The sequence below is a fragment of the Myotis lucifugus genome, unplaced genomic scaffold (genome assembly GCF_000147115.1).
Source record: "Myotis lucifugus unplaced genomic scaffold, Myoluc2.0 scaffold_52, whole genome shotgun sequence".
Taxonomy (NCBI): Eukaryota; Metazoa; Chordata; class Mammalia; order Chiroptera; family Vespertilionidae; genus Myotis; species Myotis lucifugus.
In genome coordinates, this window is record NW_005871100.1 from 302,331 (window position 1) to 324,361 (window position 22,031).

The window sequence follows — 22,031 nt, forward strand, 5'->3', positions numbered from 1 at the left end:
AAAAGTTTTAATTTTTATATAGCCCAATGGTCATATCTTTTCTCACTGCACTTTATAGAGAGTGCAAAAGTAAGAAGGATAAGAGGGATTCAAGCATGATTATAACCTGCAAGAAAAACACAGGTGAACATAGTGGTAATATTATAAAGAAATACAAGATGACTTGGGTGCAGGGATGGATCTGAGAACCCGAAAGCAATATGAGCAGTGATCTGGATAAAGGGACTCTGAACTTCAAAGACAGGAGAAATGGTCAAAAATGTAGTTACAGATATAGGTGACAGCATTCAAAAGTGGGGTTTAAATATTGGTTGATATGGGAACCAATATGGAACTCACATCACATTACTCAGAAATAAGAAACAAAAAGCAGTGGTTAAGATTATAGACAATTTCATCATTCATTGGAAACATTCCCTCATGATATGTGCTGAAGAACAAAATCCTTGAACATTTAATTAGAAATATGCTAAAAATGATTATCATCTTCTCCTATAGCAGCAATTGTCCTTCAAAATTCTCCAGCAGTGACAGAGCCATGAAATTTCACATATTTATCTCCACCTATCAATTGCCATTTTATTTATTTAGGCATCGCATTCTGGATTCATAGAGTTTTTGTGTCCATTATCTCAGTATTAAGAAATGCAGGTGTACTTACCTATACTAATAAAAGGGTAATATATTAATTAGGGTGGATGTCCTTCGGGACAAAGCCTCAGCGGCTACCAGGGCCCAGGCTCAGGCCAGCAGTGGCAGCAGCAAAGGGGTAATGAGGGTGGCGCCTTCCCCTGATCCACCAGGGAGGCCAGACTGTGGCTTAGGCTGGGGGCCAAGACAGAGGCGGTTAGGGGCGATCAGGCTGGCAGGGGACAAGGTAGGGGCAATCTAGCTGGCAATCTAGCTGGCAGGCAGAGGCAGTCAGACATCCCCCGAGGGGTCCCAGATTGGAGAGGGTGCAGGTCGGGCTGAGGGACACCCCCCGCCCCATGCCCCCTGGCACCAGGCCTCTAATTTCATTATAAAGAGAAAAAAGTAAATAAAATAAATTTAAGTCCACGATAATCATAACTTTAAATATGCATTTTATTCTCAGGTAGGCAAAATACTAATTAGGCTAAAAATAGTTTTCTCCTACATGCAAATGGATCATTGACTGACATATTTAAAAATCTTTCTGGCTTATGACCACAATATTAAAGTTCTATTTATACTCAAATTAATATATTTATAGTTTAACTGCTTTTGGTATTCATCTTGTGAAGATGCAAAATTTAAAAGAAAAGTGAAAATTATAATATTACTGATCTCCTATGCTTTGTGCTAAAGTAAGGAGGAATATTTGCACAGAAAAATTCTGCAGCACACCAAAAAAAGTTATATTTTTTGCCAATCTTACAAAAAATAGATATAATTTTGATATATTTACAAAGAAATAATAATAATAACCTACCCTTTTTGCTCCAAAGTGACTTTTTTAAAAATTACGTGCTGCCCTGGCCACTGTGGCTCAGTGGTAGAACATCGGCCTGCACACTGAAGGGTTAAAGGTTTGATTCCTGGTCAAGGGCACATACCTGGGTTGTAGGCTCATTCCCTGTTGGAGCGCCTGCAGGAGACAACCAATCTATGTTTCTCTCACATCGATGTCTAAATATACTTGGGTGAGGATTAACAAGAATAAGAAATAAAATAAAATAAAAAATCAGGTGCCTATTCTTGTATATAATGATTTCTGGTACCAAGAATTAACCAATCAAGACGCTATGTTATTATGTGATGTAACCAATATGATGCAACTCTATATTTATGGTTCATACAGGGCATTCACATGGATAACTATTATGTTGGCTGTTGTTATTTTTTTTTATTATAACTTGACAATCTAAGGGAAAAGAGGTCAGTGCCCCTGACTAAATAGTCAAGTGTTGCATGTTTTTAAAATTCTTGTGGCACACCAGTGTGCCACGGCACACCTGTTGAAAATCGCAGATTTAGATTATCAATCACATTTCCCAGAGGTATTTATTTATTTATTTATTTATTTATTTATTTATTTATTTTATTGCTTAAAGTATTACAAAGGGTATTATATATGTGTCCTTTTTTTCCCCCCGCCCTTGACAATCCCCTGGCCTCCCCTACCCCCCAGTGTCTTATGTCCATTGGTTATGCTTATATGCATGCATACAAGTCCTTCGGTTGATCTCTTACCCTCCTCCCTCCTGCCCCCCAACCAGAGGTATTTATTTTTAAAATGGTCAAATAGATGAACAGATATTAAATAGTAAACATTTATAATAGTTTATACTTACTTCATTTGTTTAACAATAGTGCTTTTTCCAGATTCTCCTGCTCCTGAAAAGAAAGATGGGAGTGTTATCAACTGATATATGTACATCAAATTCATATACATATTAAAACCTGTGACATCACTATCTCATGGGTAAATCCTTAACAGATAGCTCTCCTATGTAAAAAGCAGGATAATTTTTCCATTAAGTCTTAAAAGGCATTAGGTGTCTACTTTCCAGGATAGCCGAAGGAAATGAAACCCACCTATATTGATGATAGATCCAGATATAGTTTGGTTTCAAGGTAGAATGTATATTCTAAAGCAAGAATTACATGTCATTAGGAAAAAAATCCTATTATTATATTTGAACATACTTTAGAAAGATTATCTCTTGGCTTTGTACCTTAAAGAAATGGTCCAAACTTTATAGTTTCTAGATCACTCTCATTCTCCCAGAATGTCTCTGCATATATTCTATTGATTAAATAATAACAACAAAAACCACACACAAAAATTTAAGCAATAACTTTTATTTCCAGAAAGCCTATTGTGATTGAAGAAGGGGCTGTTGTTTTCATCATCATATTTACATTGCTACACAGGCACTTTCTCTCCTGTTTAAAGAAAGGAAACAGAAGAGAAACAGTAAATGAATTAAAAGGCCTACAGAGAAGTTGTATTTTAAACAGTAGAATAAATGCAAGGGGACTCAAGAGGATTCATATAAGGATGATTAAAATTATTAACAATACTAGAGGCCTGGTGCATGAACCATATACCAGTGGGGTCCCTCGGCCTGGCCTGCAGGATTGAGCCAAAACTGGCTCTCCAACATCCCCCGAGGGGTCCCGGATTGCAAGAGGGCACAGGCAGGGCTGAGGGAACCCCCCTGAGTGCACGAATTTTTGTGCATTGGCCTCTAGTCCTATATAATAAAGAGGTAATATGCAAATTGACCATCACTCCAACACACAAGATGGCCACCTCCATGTGGACACAAGATGGCTGCCACAAGATGGCCAGCAGGGGAGGGCAGTTGGGGAGGGCAAGGCTGCAGGGGAGGTCAGTTGGGGGTGACTGGGCCAGCAGAAGAGGGCAGTTGGGGGGGACCAGGCCTGAAAGGGAAGGCAGTTAGGGGCAATTGGGCCAGCAGGGGAGCAGTTAGACGTCAATCAGGCTGGCAGGGAGTGGTTAGGGGGTGAGCAGGCTGCAGGCAGAAGCAGTTAGGGGCAATCAGGCAGGCGAGCGGTTGGGAGCCAGCAGTCTTAGATTGTGAGAAGGATGTCCCAGATTGGAGAGGGTGCAGGCTGGGCTGAGGGACACCGCCCCCCCCCCCCCCCCACGAATTTCATGCACTAGGCCTCTAGTATCCTATATAATAAAAAGGGTAATATGCAAACTGAGCCTAACAGCAGAATGATTGGGAATGACTGGTCACTATGACATGCACTGACCACCAGGGGGCAGATGCTCAATGCAGGAGCTGCCCCCTGGTGGTCAGTGCGCTCCACAGGGGGAGCTCTGCTCAGCCACAAGCCAGGCTGACGGCTGCAGCACAGCAGTGGTGGCGGGAGCCTCTCCTGCCTCCTCAGCAGCGCTAAGGATGTCTGATGGCAGCTTAGGCCTGCTCCCCGCTGGCAAGTGGACATCCCCCGAGGGCTCCTGGGCTGCCAGAGGGATGTCTAATTGCCAGCTTAGGCCCGATCCCCCAGGGAGTGGGCCTAAGCCAACAGGTGGTCTTCCCCCAAGGGGTCCCAGACTGTGAATAGGCACAGGCCGGGCTGAGGGACCCCCCCAAGTGCACAAATTTTTGTGCACCAGGCCTCTAGTGCATATATATATATATATATATATATATGCCTAAGCAACCATTATGACCGGTCGAACGAATGACTGGTAGACTGGTCACTATGACTATGCACTGAAAACCAGGGGGCAGATGCTCAATGCAGGAGCTGTTCCCCTGGTGGTCAGTGCGTTCCCACAGCCAACCTCCTGCAGCCAGCCAACCTCCCACAGTCCCTCCCCGCAGCTGGCCCCGATAGTCCCGATCACTAGTCAAGCCGAGGGACCCCACCTGTGCACGAATTCATGCTCCGGGGCTCTAGTTGGTTAATAAAATTATATGTTTCAACTTTGAAGAAACTCAGAGACTGAGAAAGAATGTCTAATTCCTGACCATTAAACACATTTTCTTAAATAATACTATAATATCTAGTATTTCTAAGTGAAATGAAAGTAATTTAGATCATTTTTATTTAAATAAATTTTCTATCCTGAGAATAAGAAAAAAAATTTATAAAATGATTTTCCAGAATTGTACTAGCATATGTGTTGTGGACTAATACATTATCAATTAAGAAACATTTTGAGCACATAAAATATTCTAAATAATCACAACCAAGTTTATTATATTCATTCTGTATGATGGACTGGTCAAAAATTTATTATAACTTGGGGTAAAAGTGACTTTTTAACTGTGTCAGAATTAAAGTACATTCTGACTTGTCTTTCATACTTCATAAATATGGCCTATTAGTAATCGTACTGATGACACCTGGCAAGTTTCCAAAAGTATTTTGGAGGCTAAGTGGTTATTATCATAGAAGGATTCTTTATAACTTAGCTGGCCATTCATGATGTGATTTAGGTAAACTGAATAAATAAGCATTTTTAAAATAGCTTATAGTTTCTGTGTGAAACTATATATGACACATTAGTATTACCATTTGAAGACCTTACAAAAGGTCTTTGAATTATTCCTTGTTTTTTGCAGTGACTTCTATCTTCTAGATGAAGGTCCCGGATAGTAAACTACAGCACTAACAGAATACAGTTCCTGAAGAAAAGTCAATTTGTCCAAAATTTTATTTATTATTTGAAACTCTATTGCAAAACTATTTCAGAAATAAATTATTGAGTCCCATTCTCAATGATTCTAGGTCTTAGTTCACAATAACTTTCCATTTTTTTAAAGATTAGATCATGTTACACTGCCAAATATAGATATAAAGACAATATATTTGCACAGGCTGAGGGCATCCTGAAATAATTTCTTCCTTCCAAACTGTAGTCATTACTAAAATTATTTTCTGGGTCAAGGTGTACCAAGGGACTTTTAACAAAATGTGCATGTATTTCTTTGAAGTAGATAATGTTTTAATTAATTAAATATCTAAGTTTATACTTAATTCATACATTAATATGCATAAATTATTTATTCTTAGTAAGAATAAATTGGGAATTTTATTCCACATTTTTTATTTGCAAATACCAAAAACAATTTTAAAGCTTTATAATATCTATACCTGTAACTGTACTTCACTGAACACATTCAAGGCTTGATTGCTCATTTGATACATCTTGTTGAAACAGGAAAAATTCGAATAAACACATTGAATTCTTATCACGCATAAAATATTTTGTAGGGGGTCTTTAAAATCCCATAATAGTACAGTTGGAAGAAACCTTAAAAATCAGCTATCTATGCACATCTCATCATTCTGGTGTGAGAAAAAGGACAAGGAGTCCTGTAGAGACCATGACACTCATCCAAAACCCCAGATCTATTTAAGACAAAGAAGCTATGTCAGCTGACTCCCATATTACTGCTATAATGTTGTTTTCTTTTTAGTGTGTACTACTAATGTCAAGTCAAAATGATTTAAATGCATAAATTATTATTATTATTATTATTATTATTTTTATTTTTTTTGGTGAGCCCTGACATAGAGATAACGCTGTGAAACTGTCACATGTGAAATAAACCCACCTGTAACTCATACCCAGGGTGGGACACTCATGGGCTTACAGTTTTAAGTTCAGAAAACACAGAGATTATTCTTTTAAAAATATTTTAGATACTTTTGTTCTTTTTGGGGGGAGGGAGAGTGAAGCAAGGGGAATAGAGAGATAAACATAGATCTGCTGCCTCCTTCATGCCCCCTATTGGGGATCCATTTGGGGATGTGCACTGACCTGGAATCAAACCAGAGACCTTTCAGTGAATCGGATGACACCCAACCAGCTGAGGACACTGGGTGAGGCAGAGTTTATTCCTGTATTATTGTTATTAATTAATGTATTATTTTCCGCCAAAACTGGTTTCGCTCAGTGGATAGAGCGTCGGCCTGCGGACTGAAAGGTCCCAGGTTCGGTTCCAGTGTAGGGCATGTACCTTGGTTGCGGCCACATCCCCAGTGGGAGATGTACAGGAGGCGGCTGATCAATGTTTCTCTCCCATCAATGTTTCTAACTCTCTATCTCTCTCCCTTCCTCTCTGTAAAAAATCAATAAAATATATTTTTTTAAAAAAATGTATTATTTTCCATAGCAACAACTCTAAACCTACTTTTTGCAACATTCTATATTTTCCTAACACCCTGTTATAATCTCTCTTTCTGCATTTCTTGGCCCTCCATGCAGTCCTGGATTTTCCTTTTTTTTTTTTTTTTTTGTTACAATAGAATCGTTCATATTGTTCATAATTTTATAGGCACTATTTGATGTGTACTCTTTAACAAATTCTGGTTTCCTCCATGCTATACTGTTATTTTGAGATTCAACACAAATGTTTATGTGAAAAGTTTATTTAATTCTGAATAGAATTAAATAAACTTTTTTTATTTAACTATGTTCTGTAAATAAACACTTTATCTATTGATCTGTCTGTGTTTTTTGTTATTTCCTGGTTTGGGGTATTATAAATAAATATTCTGGGAATATTTGCATTCAGTTCTCTATATAGACATATGTTTTACTTATCAAAATGTTGTGTGGATTAATGTTTTACATTTAAGATATGTGATACTGTGAGCCAATATGGTCATTCCCTTTGCATTCCCTCTAACCCACAGTATATAAAAATTCCAGTTTTTCTGCTACCCTGTAAGGACATACAATTGTTAACCTTTCAAATAGTAACCCCGGGAAATGCATATATTGTTAACTCACTTTCGTTGTAATTCCATCTACCTAAGAATTTTTTAAGGTGAACATTTTTTCATAAATGTCTTTGCAATGTCTTTATCAGCTTTGTTAAAATGTCTGCTGATAATCCTTTTCAAATTGTTTAAATAAGTTTATTATTCTAACTGAAAGCTAACTATGCAGCATTTAAGACATATGCTTAAATTTCCCGCATTCCTCAGTGACTCCAATGAGTCTTTGCTGTTGGGGTCCAGCCCCAGCAGGTCCAGGGGCTCCCAAAGGTGTGGACGGAGTCGGCGAAGAATGAAGGACACGGAGACAGCGTTCAGTTGATCAGCATAGCCAGGTTCTCTAGCCAGGTTCCTTCGCATAAATTATTTTAAATCAATATGAAAGTAGTGTACTTTCAGAAACATATTGGTATGCAGTGTCTGCTGTCATCTGTTTGAAGACTGTTGGTACCTAAGATTCTTAAGGTAGTCTTTTCTGAACCAACTTAATTTTTTTCCACTCGCTATTTCTCTTTCACATGGAACAATGACAAAATTATCTGTCTCTGCCATATGACCTTTCAGATATTCTAGACTGAGGGTAGAAAAATGAATAGAAAAATACTCATGTTTTTGAATTAAAGAAATATGAGCTTGCACTCATTTCTGACATTGACTGGGTGTCTTGATTATGTTTAATCTGAGAGTCAGTATCCTTTTTATAAAACCGGATTATTAATATCTGCCTATTAGGGTTTGGGAAAATTAAATTAGAGATATAAAATACCCAGAACATACTTTAACATGTAGTGAGCTCTGAACATTTCCTTATATTTGAAGCAAGCTCCATTTTCTAATAAAATTTTCAAATATAAAATGTTCCATTCCTTTAATTTTTACTTGTAGAACATGATTTTTATAGCCCTTACCCTCTGAAACACACTCCAATGTCCTTTTGAAACACTGGTACTGAAATTTTTCTGTGGATATCAGGAAATTTGTCAGCAGCACTGATGTTCTGATGTAGTAGGATACGGATAGAACCTGGGTTTGCCTTGCTCATGATACTGTATTTAAATAGAACACTTTTCTTAATAGGGGCCATGATTAGTGTGTCTTCTTTATTTTTTTCTTTGTGGCTTTATCACATTGTTTACCAGACTCTTGTATTGAGTTTGTAGCAGTTAACTTTTTCTAATTTCTTTTTCACATCACCTCTTAGCAAACAAATTCTCCCACATATTACATGGTATAATTGAATTTGAACCCAAATTAAAGACATCTTTTGATTCCACTTTGCTCATTTGGGCCAAATATTTCTGCTGATTGAGGATACCTGGAAATTTGACTTTGTATGTCACTCTGTTCTTCCAAACATTTACTCACTTGTGAAATACTGCCTTATCCACCTTCACCCAAATCCCTGAAAAAAGCATTGAAGAGGAGAAGGTCAACATCAGGAAGCTGTGTAATTCCCATTAATCGTCCTAAGTCTTGTTCACTCGCTGTATGTAGTCAACAATGCTGAATGTTTCCCCCTGAGTATGATAGTTACTGAAGGTTTTTGTACATGTTGTTTATCTGGTTAGAGAAATTGCCTTCTATTTCTACTTTGATAAGAGTTTCTATTAAGAATTGATCAGACTGTCAAACCCTAGAGGGCAGGTAGGGGAGGGTGGGGGTAAGGGGGAGAGATCAACCAAAGGACTTGTATGCATGCATATAAGCATAACCATTGGACACAGACACCAGGGGGGTGAGGGCATAAGCAGGGATGGGGGGTAGGGGGACAAAGGGGAGATAAGGACACATATGTAATACCTTAATCAATAAAGAAAAAAAATAGAGGAAAAAAAAGAATGGATGAAACACATTTATCGTGTGTGTGTGTGTGCGTGCCCACACATTAACATGTATGTGTGCATGTGTATTTCCTGATATAGTCATGTTGGGTTTTCTCCTTCAATTTGATAACATGGTAAGTAATATTAATGAACGTTCTAATAGTATTTTAACCAGTCATTCTTGGGATAACTTCCCCCACCATCGCTATTTTAAAGATATTTTATTATGGAAGAAAAGGGGGTTCTGTACAAAGTAACCTCACAGGGTGATGATCTATACTAATAAAAGGGTAATATGCTAATTATACCGGACATCTTCCAGATGACCTTCCGGACAAAGCCACAGTGGAGGGGGCTGAGGCAGAGGCAGCTAGGGATGATCTGGCTGGCAAGGGAGGGCAGTTAGGGGGTGATCAGGCCAGCAGGGGAGGGCAGTTAGGGGGTGATCAGGCTGGCAGGCAGAGGCAGTTAGGGGCAATCAGGCAGGCAGGCACGTGAGTGGTTGGGAGCCAGCAGTCCCGGATTGCGAGAGGGATGTCCAACTGCCGGTTTAGGCCTGAGGGGTCCCTGATTGGAGAGGGTGCCGGCCTGGCTGAAGAACCCCCGTCCCATGCATGAATTTCGTGCACTGGGCATCTAGTCTAATAATAAATTCCTAACTGGGCAGGTCATGGTGAGTTGTTATGCCCTAGTCATATAACTTCTCTAGTAAAAGTTTTATTTTGCTTTAAGCAAGACCTGTCTATTGTTTCTATACATTATTTTATGTTAATACACCTTTAAAATAAGTAACCACACTCTAAAAGTACATAATCTTGTTAACTACCCTGTAATCCAATCCCTACCTTGCTTTCTCCCACCTTCATGTAACATTGATTATGTTCCCTTCTTAATTTCAAATACATAAAATACACTGCAAAGCTTATTCTCAGTATTTGAAATCTTTTTTTTTTTAATCCTCACTCAAGGATATTTTTTCATTGATGTTTTTTAGAGAGAATGGAAGGGAGGAGGGGAGATAGAGAAACATCGATGTGTCTCACATTGATTGGTTGCCTTCTGCACACACCTCAGACCTACATTGATTGGTTGCCTTCTGCACACACCTCAGACCTGCATCCATGGTATGTGCCCTGGACTGGAGTCGAACCCATGATCCTTCAGTTTGCGAGCTGACGCTCTATCCACTGAGCCAAACCAGCTAAAGCCTTTTTTTTTTTTTAGCATTTGAAATCTTGCTTCCTGGCAATTGTCATCAGTTTTGGCTCAAATGAACTTCAATATAGTGTCCAATAATCTGTAACTATCTGATGATTAAAATCAATGTAAATATTTTAATAAGTAATATTGTGGATTGTTGTTTTTTTCAGTGAATCACATTAGTAAGCTTGTGGTGTCAGATATATTTCTATAATGATTAGAATGTCTGGCTACCTATTTCTGTGATATCTTAATAATGAGCATCATAACTGTAAGATACTTTATCAGTCAAACTAAGCATGTTTCACTTGTGATAAAGAATATTGTGGGTCTGTATTATCTTTACTTTCTAGTGAAGTTTTATTTGAATGCTTCCAATTTTATACTTGTTTTAAAAATATCTGATCATGCATGGATGGGCAAAAGTAGATTTACAGTTGTGCATGCTCACAACTGTAAACCTGCTGTTGCCACACTCTGTTTTCAAAACATAACATGAGCCTTCTTTGAGTTTGAAGTATTTTTAATAAGATGTCATCTTTCTTATCTTATTAATATACCTTTAGGCTAAAAAATGAAGAAACTAAAATATGGAATTATGTGATTTTTCCCCCACACAGACCTATTTTAGATAGAAACGGATAATAGGTAGATGGATACCAATTATATGCTTACATCACTATGAACAACTTATAGAGATATTTTACACTCTGATTCTGGTATTTTTCATGCATTCATGCTGCCCTGTGCTAAGCATGCTGCGCTAAGCAGGAATGCAGGGGAGAGTAAACGCAGACATGTTCTATGTTCTCATAGTTCTTAGAATTCAGGTACTAATTTAAAACTGACACAGATAAAAATAAAAGGCTTTGTTCTCCTCTAAACTAATTTGTGATCTTAGAAACTAAATTACCTTCCTGAGTTCTCATTTTCTTCTCTAAATAATCAAAATAATAATATCTATTTCATTTCTTTTATATTAAAAGTCATAACAGAAGCAGTGAGAAAAACAGAGAAATATGAGAACCATTTTATCAGAGATAGAGCTAAAACTAAATTTTTTGGCAAAGGATCAGGAAAAAAAAAGGAGCTAAAGAAGATTGAGCTATTGAGTTGAGATAATGGAAAAAATATATAATTGGGGAATTCTTAAAAACAAATTTTGGGGATGAATGGGCAGCAAGATAACCTTAGAAAAGTCTTTTGAGATCTCTCAAAGTGCAATCAGGTCATTGATAAATAATAGAAATTTGCAAATATGGATCAAGAAACTGGACAAAAGAATGGATGTTAGAGTCATTCTTCCAGAAGTGATAGTTATGCCCCAATATGGGGTCCCCAAGAAAGAGTACAAACTGAAAAATACTGAGGTCCAAAGACAAACCTTGGCCTTAAATGAAAATGAAATACTACTACTTTCTTAAAACTGGTGGGAGTAGATGATGAATCACTACCTTGTGCCTGGGTAACCACCTAGGCTGCGGTGGGAGGGGAGGAGGTTCTGGATGACAGTGAAGCTGGGAATGCAGACACAGCTGCCTTATGGAGTATTTTAGCAGAAAAGTAGGAACAAGTAAAATAATTATTGGCCCAGGTAAAGTTGAAAATAGCAACTTGCCAGCCAGGAAACTGAAAATGATCTACCATTTTATTCTACAACACTTGGAAATGAAGGGAATTAGAAGTTTACCTGGGAGGGGTGTTAGATCAGCAGGAAGGGCTGAAAAGTTATTAAATAGCATCACTGTGGGGAAAGTTATTGGAAATAGTGTCATAGAACAATGGTAAATGGAGAGCCTTTGAGGGATCATGCAGGGTTGAAGTTATGATGTCAATTAAGGTAGAAGATTAAGGGGACAGAGTATTTCAGAATTTTAAGAGGAACATAGCTAATATAGCTGACTTTGATTGTAGGGAAATATAATTAAATCAAAGATCTAATTCACAAAATGTGGAAAAGTATGAGAGAGAATCTACATATATAAAAGCCAAGCTACCAGAATGATGGATCTACTGGAATGACCAGAACGACCGGTCACTATGACATGAACTGCGGCAGCCTCTCTCCCTGGCTGGCCTGGCTCCCGATCAGCCCCCTGCCCCCAATAAGGGGTGTGGCCAGCCAGCCAACCACCTGCGGCCCCCCTGACCATCCCCGTCCCCAATCGCCCCCCCCATTGGGGGCGGGGCCGGCCGACCTCCTGTGGCCCCGGGGGTGGCTGACCTCCCGCATCCCCTCCCCCCACCAGCTCAACCCAATCAGCCCCCATTGGGGCAGGCTGGCTGAACCCCACTTGTGCATGAATTCATGCACCAGGCCTCTAGCACAATATAAAATAATGGTCAGAGAGTGACATGTCCAGATATATTAAAGGGGGAACAGTTCTAAATAGCAAATTTATTCTATTTGAATATAAAACATTGAGGCTGAAATTAAACCCATGACTTCTACTTTGTTAGCTTCAGTATCTAATAAATAAAATGAATATCATTATACTTTGATGAGTCTCACCCTCAGTTTTATCTTGAATCCTATTTCTCTGGGTTCAAATTCTATTTGATATATTTATGAGTCAGTATTTGGAGAAAGCTTAAATAGGAGATGGGTTCTGAATTTAAGTCTAAAATCTTAAATGGAAGCATATTTTATTTTATGTAGAACATGGGGTCTCTACACAAGTAAAGGTTTCACTACCCTCCTTTTCTCCTAGAAGTTTGGAGGGGTGTAAAACTTTTTGTTAACTGCTCATGTTGTTATATGTTTTAAAAGGTACATACTGTTCTTCAATCAATAGTTCAGAGTTTGAATGAAAAAGTATATATAAAAATGTTCTGTGATATTAGTATGTAAAGAGGTTCTATTAAATTATAGTTAACAAGAGTCATTTGTAGCGAGACAGGATATTTAATCTCATTAGCAAATATCATCATTTGTCTACATATGGAATACCTTCATAAGTGGTTTACATCTTGTATGTGAGAGACCTGTGAGTCAATGTTTAAACTATCCTGATTATTAGAGATAAATTAATCTAAAACAAACAACCAAATATGTGCAAAACATTTGCCTAAGTGCTTTTTGCCTGTTGGGGAAAAGGGACATTATAGAAAGCTATTAGATGCTGCCATCTGCCATTCTTTTTTCTTTTTTTTTTTTTGAAAAAATATTTTTATTGATTTCAGAGAGGAAGGGAGAGGGAGAAAAACATCAATGATGAGAGAGAATCACTGATTGGCTGCCTCCCACACAATCCCCCCTCCCTGCCCGCCCCCTTTCCCCTCGCCTCCCCCTGAGGATTGAGCCCTCAACCTGGGCGTGTGCCCTGACTAGGAATCGAACTGTGATCTCCTGGTTCATAATTCCATGCTCAACCACTGACCCACACTGACTGGGCCAAAATATACATTTTTGAATAAGTGCAACCCTCTGCAAATTTTGAAAATGTTTATTAACTTAATGAACAAATGAGCAAATGTAAGCTCATTTAAACTAGATTCTTAAAAATCTTTAGACTTCATATAGGTTTATGTTTATAAGAGCCAGAAAATTGGAATAATGTTTTAAAATAATAAAACTCAGATGCCAGCATTGAAAAAATATAGTGTGGTATTGACAATATAAACACATAGAAAATTAAAGAAGTAAAGGTTTTAGACCTGAAGGAAAAAACCAACAACACTAATGATGTTTATAGGACTGCTTGACTTTCCCTCTCACATTTTATTTGCTTTTTCTATGTCCATATTACTTTCACTCTTGATCAAAGCCTCTTAGTATACTTTGGAGTTTTAGGGAAAGTATGTTTGCTGGTTTCATAAGAGCTGGCCCCAACATCCTTTAAGTTAACAACCTCTAGGTCAGTGGTTCTCAACCTTCCTAATGCCGCGACCCTTTAATGTTCCTCATGTGGTGGTGACCCCCAACCATAAAATTATTTTCGTTGCTACTTCATAACTGTAATTTTGCTACTGTTATGAACCGTAATGTAAATATCTGATATGCAGGACATATTTAGGCGACCCCTGTGAAAGGGTCGTTCGACCCCCAAAGGGGTCGTGACCCACAGGTTGAGAACCGATGCTCTAGGTGGTTACTTGCAAGTGCTATGGACAAGTGTGCAGCTACAGCACCTGTGCATGAAGGGAGAGAATATGTCCTTTCCTTTGAGGAACAAGTGCTGGGAATCCCACAGCTGGTGTCTGAGACACTTGCCACTGGGAGCAAAAGGACAATTTAAAAAAAGTGAGACTATTATGCTAAGCAAAGTGTATCATTCAGTAAAAGCTAAAAACCATATCCTTTCACTCAGATGTGGAATATATAACTGGAACTCATAGACAGACCACAGTATGGTGGTTACCAGAGGGAAGGGGGTGGAAGGGTAGGAAAGGATAAGGATAAAGGATATATGGTGATGGCAGCTGATTTGACTTTGGGTGGTGGGCACACAATGCAATATACAATTCAAGTATCATCGAAATGTATACTTGAAACCTATTAACCAATGTCACTCCAATAAATTTAATAAAGTATGAGGACATTTAGCGTGAAATGTCACAATTCGGAAATGAAGTCCTTTTGTGCATAACTAGGAGCAGGAGGAACATACAACTATGGTTAAAATAAAGCTCTTGTTTTGTATCCTGTTATAGGTCTTTATTTTTATTTCAAAAACGTATTTCTCTTCCAATGACCACTACAGGTGAATCTTTTAATGTTTAGAAAAATGTGTGGTTTATAGGTTATTTTCTATCTTTCAATTCATTGAAAATTTATTGAATTTATAGCTGTGGTAAAATATTGTGCTGAGTTTTGAGGGACTGAAAAGACAGAAGAGACCTAATTTCTTACCTCAATGAATATATAAGTATCCTTAAAGGATTTAAATGGAGTATTTTTCAGACAATATCACAGTTTGGGTTCAGAAGCCTGAGTAATATTATTAATATAATTTTAAGTACCTTATCATTACTATTTAAATAACTTCAGACTAATTGGTTTTAGCAGCACAAGTAATTAAATAACATTAACTTGACTATCAAACAATGTATTTCTGTTCAAATAAAATAACACAAACCTTTATAACTTGTAATTAAAGGATTGTTTCCGGTATTAAAAAACAGACATTGAGCTATGATAGGAAGCAATAAAATAATAAATGTATATGAGTTTTCTCTTAATTATAATAAATTGTATTATTGACAGAGAAATTGAGTCATCTAATATTTTCTCTCTACTTAATAAAAACGTAATAAAATACTAAATAAAAATGAGTAAATATGTACAAAGTGCACATAAAGTCTATTTCCACATTTTCATAATAAATATCCCATAAGGCATTACACTTAAAATTAAACTTCAGGAAAGTAAACACAACACAATTGAAGAAAACATCAGGGATCTGAAAGCAAAAGGAAGTAAAATGTTACCTAGTAGCAACAACTTTACAGTTCTTGCATCTCGCTCAGCATCTTCCTGAAGCTTTTTCTCCAGTTCTTTTGACCTTTTGGCTGACTCCTTACTCTCTGAACTAATACCGCTTCCCATCACGTCAGATTATTTGCTCAAACTTTTCCAGATGTAGAGCACAACTCTGGTTGGAATGTAGGTTGCAAGAGCAGTTCTCTGCTAAAGTACCCAACAGACCATTCCCTCATGCTCAAAGATTCTACTTTGACTAAGGAGTTGCTTTCTGAGCTGTCACCTGATCTAAGGGTGTCACCCGATCAAATTAAATGGCTATTTCTGGTTCATCTTTAAAAATCTGTCCATCTTCCTTAACCAATGGCATATGAATATGTAAAAAGTTGTCAAAATCTATATACTGAAGATAATATGCAATGAGCATTTCAAACAAAATATCTCACCCTAATAGGCCATCTTTATTACTGTGATTTTAAGTTCTGATAACTAAACAACAAGCTTGCATCTTATCTTTAGATGTTTGAGTCTCCAAATTCTTCATAATTAATTTAATATTACTATCAGAATATTTATATTCAATCATCCAAATTTTTAGTCTCATTGTGATTAGATTATGATACAACATTAATGAGAATCTCAGTATCTGTTGATTCACTAGAAAACAACTTCAAAAGATGAAAAAGATGTAGTTCTTATAGTTATACATATTATTGTACTGTCACATAGAATTCAACACACAGTGCTCTTAAATTATTGATTTTAGTCTCACAGGATGCATTTCCATAAATTGAGCTTTTACTGTTCCTGAGAAAGTCAATCCATCAACTTTAATTGAGGACCCACTTGGTGTTGACACTGAACTGTGTTCAATTTCGGCAGTGCATTGACTCTTTAGGGCCATTAAGCAACAGCTGTTGTTCTGGAAGGACTTTTATTGATTTGGTATAAAGGGAATAAAAAAGCAACGTTCTTTGAAACAGTAGGTAATTTGATTCTTCCTGAAAAAGAAGAGTAAATACATCTAAATATGTTCCATGCCTTTCAACTACCATCATAGGTACCATGTACTTCTTGAAGACCTACAAGCTTGGGGACAGAGATTATGCTGTATAATTTTTTTTTGTTTATTTGAAGCATAAAGTTCTTGTTAGGTATTCAATCAATATTTTCCTTAGAAACAGACATGGCTACCTGTGCCAGCAAATTATTCAATGTACATTTTGGGATCTGTGAATGTGCCTAACCAGAAAATGCTAGAATATAGTTAGTCCATCAACATGTCAGTGCTGTTCTTCTTGTGGATCATGTGCAAAGTTTGAACAGGTGGGTTTTTGCATATTCATACAAGAAGGAAATAGGCTGCCAAATTAAATACATATTCCTGCTTTGTTTATTTTTTCACAAAAATATTAAGTTGCAGATACATAAGCATAGTCAAAACTTGCTGAATTTTATCCCTACAAAGCCATGTTATGATAGTACAAAGCTGTGGAAAGGTCGGTATGCAAGGATTTGTGTAAATCATGTAGCATTGCTTTTACAATGCAAAGGGCCTGCTCCTGAGGGACATGATTTGCACTGACTAGTTTATTTATACTCACTCATGAACAGAGTTTACTCTGATAGCAACACAGAAGAACACAAACATTGGAATAAATCTCTTTTCGCCTATTGTTCTTATATCAAGATTGAATACACATAGTACCCTGAGTACACAAGATTCTTGGATGTCCCATAGCAATTATGAACTGTCTAGTCTAGATACTTCCTATAATTTTATTTCAAATAAATATACCCCATAGCTTTTTGATGGGGACATACCCTGGTTTTGAAAGGGTATGGGTTTCACTAAGTCTTCTAAGAGAGTTACTGGCTAAAACTGACCAACTTTTTCAGGAGTAGAAGTGTATGTTTTCTTCATCATATAAAATTACGAATTTCCACTTTTCGGTGTATCCCAGAATCTTTCATCATTAACATTATGTGATTATGATGTGATTTTTTTCATCAGTGACTAAAAATTCTTGACAAAAATATCAAGATGCGTCTATATTTAGGGGAGGGAGTTTGGGTGAACCAGAGAGGAAAGGAAGGTTCTTTCCTCAGCCCTCTCCCCCTGGGTGCCTGGGACACAGCTTCACTAATAAGCTGGAGTTTTTAGTCCATGTTGCTTCACTTAGGATTACAGCTTTCTGGAATTAAGAAAATGAGGAAAGTAAAATAATAAATTCCACTAGAGTGGTGGTAATATCTTATTAACTTGGATGTCTTCCAGATTATTTTGCACAGTGCTAGCCATAGGAAATGTTAAAAAAAATGATTTCTTGCTAATCATTGATAGAGACTTAGGGTCTCTTTTTCTTGTGCTATGCTGAGGTGACAGTACAGTTAGGGATTCTTCCTAAGGTTCAATGTCATAATTGGTCTCTTGCAATACCCTAGAAATTTTAGAGTTATTTAAAAATTTCAGTGAAGATCTCCAATGTTAGTCTGAAATAATGTCAATAAATACAATTACAACTGTTAGCCCAACATTTACACTTTTTTTATCAGCCTTAAAAATAACACCAGCACATTCCCTTTCTGTCTTTAAATCTTGTTCCATAATGAGGAAAATTTGATAGAAGATGACAATAGGAAATTAGATGCTTTTTATTCAGGGAAACATATGGCCATAAATTTTATTTTAGAAGATAAGCAACTATCACAGACACTGTCATGTTAGAGTTCCACATATTAACCAGCTAAAAGAGACAGATTGCCCTGTGTGCATACATGTGCTCACACACAACCTTGGATGCACAACCCACGCACACACCCACGGAAAGCAGGAGACATTATGTTGGAACATCGTGATTTTTTTAGAATAATTATTGAAAATGACTTCTAAGCACCTTGTTGGGTTTTCTTTTTAAAATCACAGCATCACCTGATTTGGAATATCTTCTTTTGGTACCAGGCTGTGCAAGAAAGAAAAATGGACTTAAACTAAAATACAGAGAATGAGCCCTCAGCGCTAAAGGTCACTGAAAACCCACAAGCCTGGTGGCATGAGTAATACATCCTCTTGCTATTTTGGGTCAAGGTCTCTGTGGAACCTTCAGAAGAAGACACTAGCTTTTGAAAACGTTGAGTAATCACTATTTTAAATGTATTACTCAATAGCTAGCTTGCAGTGACATGCAATTATTTCCCATCTGCTTTTAATATGGAGATTTTAACCTATGCTTCTGCAGATGTCTCTTTTGTTGGTATCACCTGGGCTTCTGCAGTTATCAAACTGGATTTCCCCTGAGCAAGTGACATGTGACTACAAAGGCTCAATTTCCTTCTGGAAATTATCAATACAGGCTGCTATCTGTATTTGTTTTTATTTTGTTTTCATATCTTATAGGAATTGTTTACTTCAAGTATTGGGTCCCTGGGTAGTTTGAGTCCTAGCTGCCTTAGCGATGACTTTTATCCTTGCATATCCCCATGGAATTTGCGGCAAACCCTCTCTCCTTTGCTAATGGTACTCAGATGTGCACTTCTGGGAGCTCTGTGCATGGTATTTCCTCCAGATAGTTCATGTCTTGGGGGACTTCTGAGAGAAGTCTTTTGATCTGGAGGGAATAGGGCAAACAAAACTTGCCGTTTCAAATTAGCACATTCAGATAGTGCAATAAGTTTACAATGCCAATATTAAGCCGCTCTTATGTCTTAAGAGGTGATACAAATGTGTATTTTTATTCATTGTAGTTGAGTATTTCCACCTTACTTATGCCATATACTCTTCTTTATGGATTAGGATGTGATTATATATAATGATTTTTGGAAATAAAAAATGTTATAAGCCTAACTGACAAAGAAGATGAGAGTCAGAATTATTTCCCAAGGGGCCTCTTCTTGTCCCAAACTCCGACTCTTTCAAGATTTTTCATATGTGCCTTTAATACAGCATTTCCACTACATGTTCCCTGAATCTTATTTCTCAGTAATCTCAGTCCTGATGATTGCAACCACCACCTATTTTGGTTTCATGATTCTGGTCTCTGCCCTATCCCAGTCTAACCTGTATGTGCCAGGTTAAATTCTCTAAAGCCCAAGTTTTATTATTATACTTTTCTTATTGAAAAAAAAAAACCACAAAGAACCCTTTATTTTTTACTGACACCTATCTTAGTCCTGCCGTTATACTCTCATTAATCTAGTTAGTAGAACCCAACAATGCAAATATATTTCCGGGTACTTTTCCTAACACATTCTCTAGTTTAGCTCCACTATTATCTGTTTCCTAATTAGGTGTCCCAATTTACCTTTCACTCGTGCTTTTATTTTCTTCACTAAGAATATCTTGTTCTTCCATAGCTGACTTTTCTCATAGTACCCAATCTTTAAGAAAGAACCTAAGGTACATGTTCTCCATTGTGCTTCACATCTACTGACACCCATTGGGTGATTCTTTACTTTCCAAATTCCTAAGAGGAATGTTCTGCCAGTGAATTTGTCCTTCCTCATTAAATGGTCAGGATACTTTTCAGTAATTGTGCTCTCTGGTTCTTCTCTTCTGTGTACCTGAGAGTACACAGAAGAAAATAGTGTTTACTGAAATAATTAGTGAATAATGAGTGATCAATGAATATATGATGTTTGACAGCATTTTGCTCCTCCTTGGAAATATATAATTCTGCTTCCCAAATGATTGCAAGTGTGAAATATTACTTCTAGAGCTGCATGAATTCACTTATTCAACAATTGATATATTCAACAATTGTTATGTAGCAGGCATTGAAGATTCATTGGTAAATAAAACAGTCAGATATCTCAAATACTTAAATTCTATAGTGTGTGAGTATGTACAGGGTTCACACAGACAATAAACATGATCAGTATTTAAAGTTCATAGAATTTAAATGGTGATGTTAAGAAAAAACAAAAACAGAATGGGCATAGAGAGTATGGGGTGGTGGAGAGCATAAGAGATTACAATTTTATATAATACTAGAGGCCCGGTGTATGAAATTCATGCACGGGTAGGGTCCCTAGGCCTGGCTGGAGTTCAGGGCCAATCGGGGCCTTCCTTCCCCCTGCTGCCAGCTGCTGGCCAGGGCCTTCCTTTGTCCCATGCTGCTCCCTGGTGGTCAGCACACACCATAACGAACGGTTGAACTCCTGGTTGGTCGAACTCCTGAAGGGATAATTTGCATATTAGCCTTTTATTATTTAGGATGTTCAGGGAATAAATAAGGTCATTGTTTTAAATTAAGTTCCATGAAACTGAGTTTAAGATAGAAAAATGCATATAGAAAGTTTATTGGAATGTGTCCTTTGGAACAATCCATATAAATGACTGAAGGAAGAAATACTGGCAGAAGGAGAAATTGGATTGTAATGTAATTGCAACAGAGCATTAGCCAATCCTATGAGAGATCCCAAGCTGAGTTGTTCATATGCATATGAAATGAAGAACTGGACCCATATATCCCCTTTAAGGGTCATAATAGCTGGGGAATATCAGAAGATTCCACTTGATATGATTCACTATGATAACTCACTGTACAAATAAAAAAAAGTGATTTTGTGGATTCTGCCAAATGCCATGTATATTCATTCCAATTATACACTCGGGGACTTGAGAAATGACTACTGTCTGGGTCTGTGAATCCACTGGACCACTGTAACCTTGATATGGTCTAGGTCACCATTTATTACCTGACAACCGTATGTCTCTACTGTAACATGATGGCCATGATATTACTGCTGGTTCCCAAGTATCAAGGTCCACTCAGATCTCATAAAATACCTTTAGTAAATCTTCACTGTATACATTTGTCTTAGTTGAAAATTTCTCCTTTGTGAGAAACTTTCAGTAATTGGGTTATGGCTTGAGAAATAGCTTAGGTCTGAAAATAGGGCAAGGGATCATGATATTTTTTGACATTACCCTCCTAATGATTACACTTGACTTTTCTGGTTAAGTTGAGCAATACTCATATTGCCTGCTCATTTATTTTGGCTTTGGGACTACTTTGTTTTATTAACTATTTCCATAGGTCCCTGCACATCAGGCTCTCCTAGCTATCACTCTTATCATGACTATCATTACAATATTACACCTACTTTGGTTCTCATAATTAATGCTGGCACTTGGTCTCTATTATTTTGCATTCTTATTCCATTGCTTTGAGGAAGCCTAGGTCTCTAACTGCATTTTCTACCATTAACCCCTGCCTATAAAAACTGTCTTAATAATACTGAAATCCCCTCTCACTAGTACATTTCTTACTATTTTAATGTGCACCCAAGATTGAGAACCACTGTTCTAAAGTCTGTTGGTTTCTCAAACTAGGATGCCAACTTCTCTC

At 37.3% G+C, this 22,031-nt stretch overlaps 1 protein-coding gene across 1 annotated transcript in view; it reads right to left on the bottom strand.

Annotated features, from left to right (window-relative positions):
* The window catches only part of GNAT3 (G protein subunit alpha transducin 3), a 46,332-nt gene extending 30,457 nt beyond the window's left edge, over window positions 1–15,875 (bottom strand). Inside the window, exons 1-2 of the mRNA XM_006088719.1 lie at window positions 15,690–15,875; window positions 2,316–2,358 (exon numbers count right to left, since the gene is read on the bottom strand). Coding sequence (XP_006088781.1) covers window positions 2,316–2,358; window positions 15,690–15,807 — 161 coding nt within the window. The 5' untranslated portion in view covers window positions 15,808–15,875. The remainder of the gene's footprint in view (window positions 1–2,315; window positions 2,359–15,689) is intronic.
* Window positions 15,876–22,031: the final 6,156 nt, after the last annotated feature.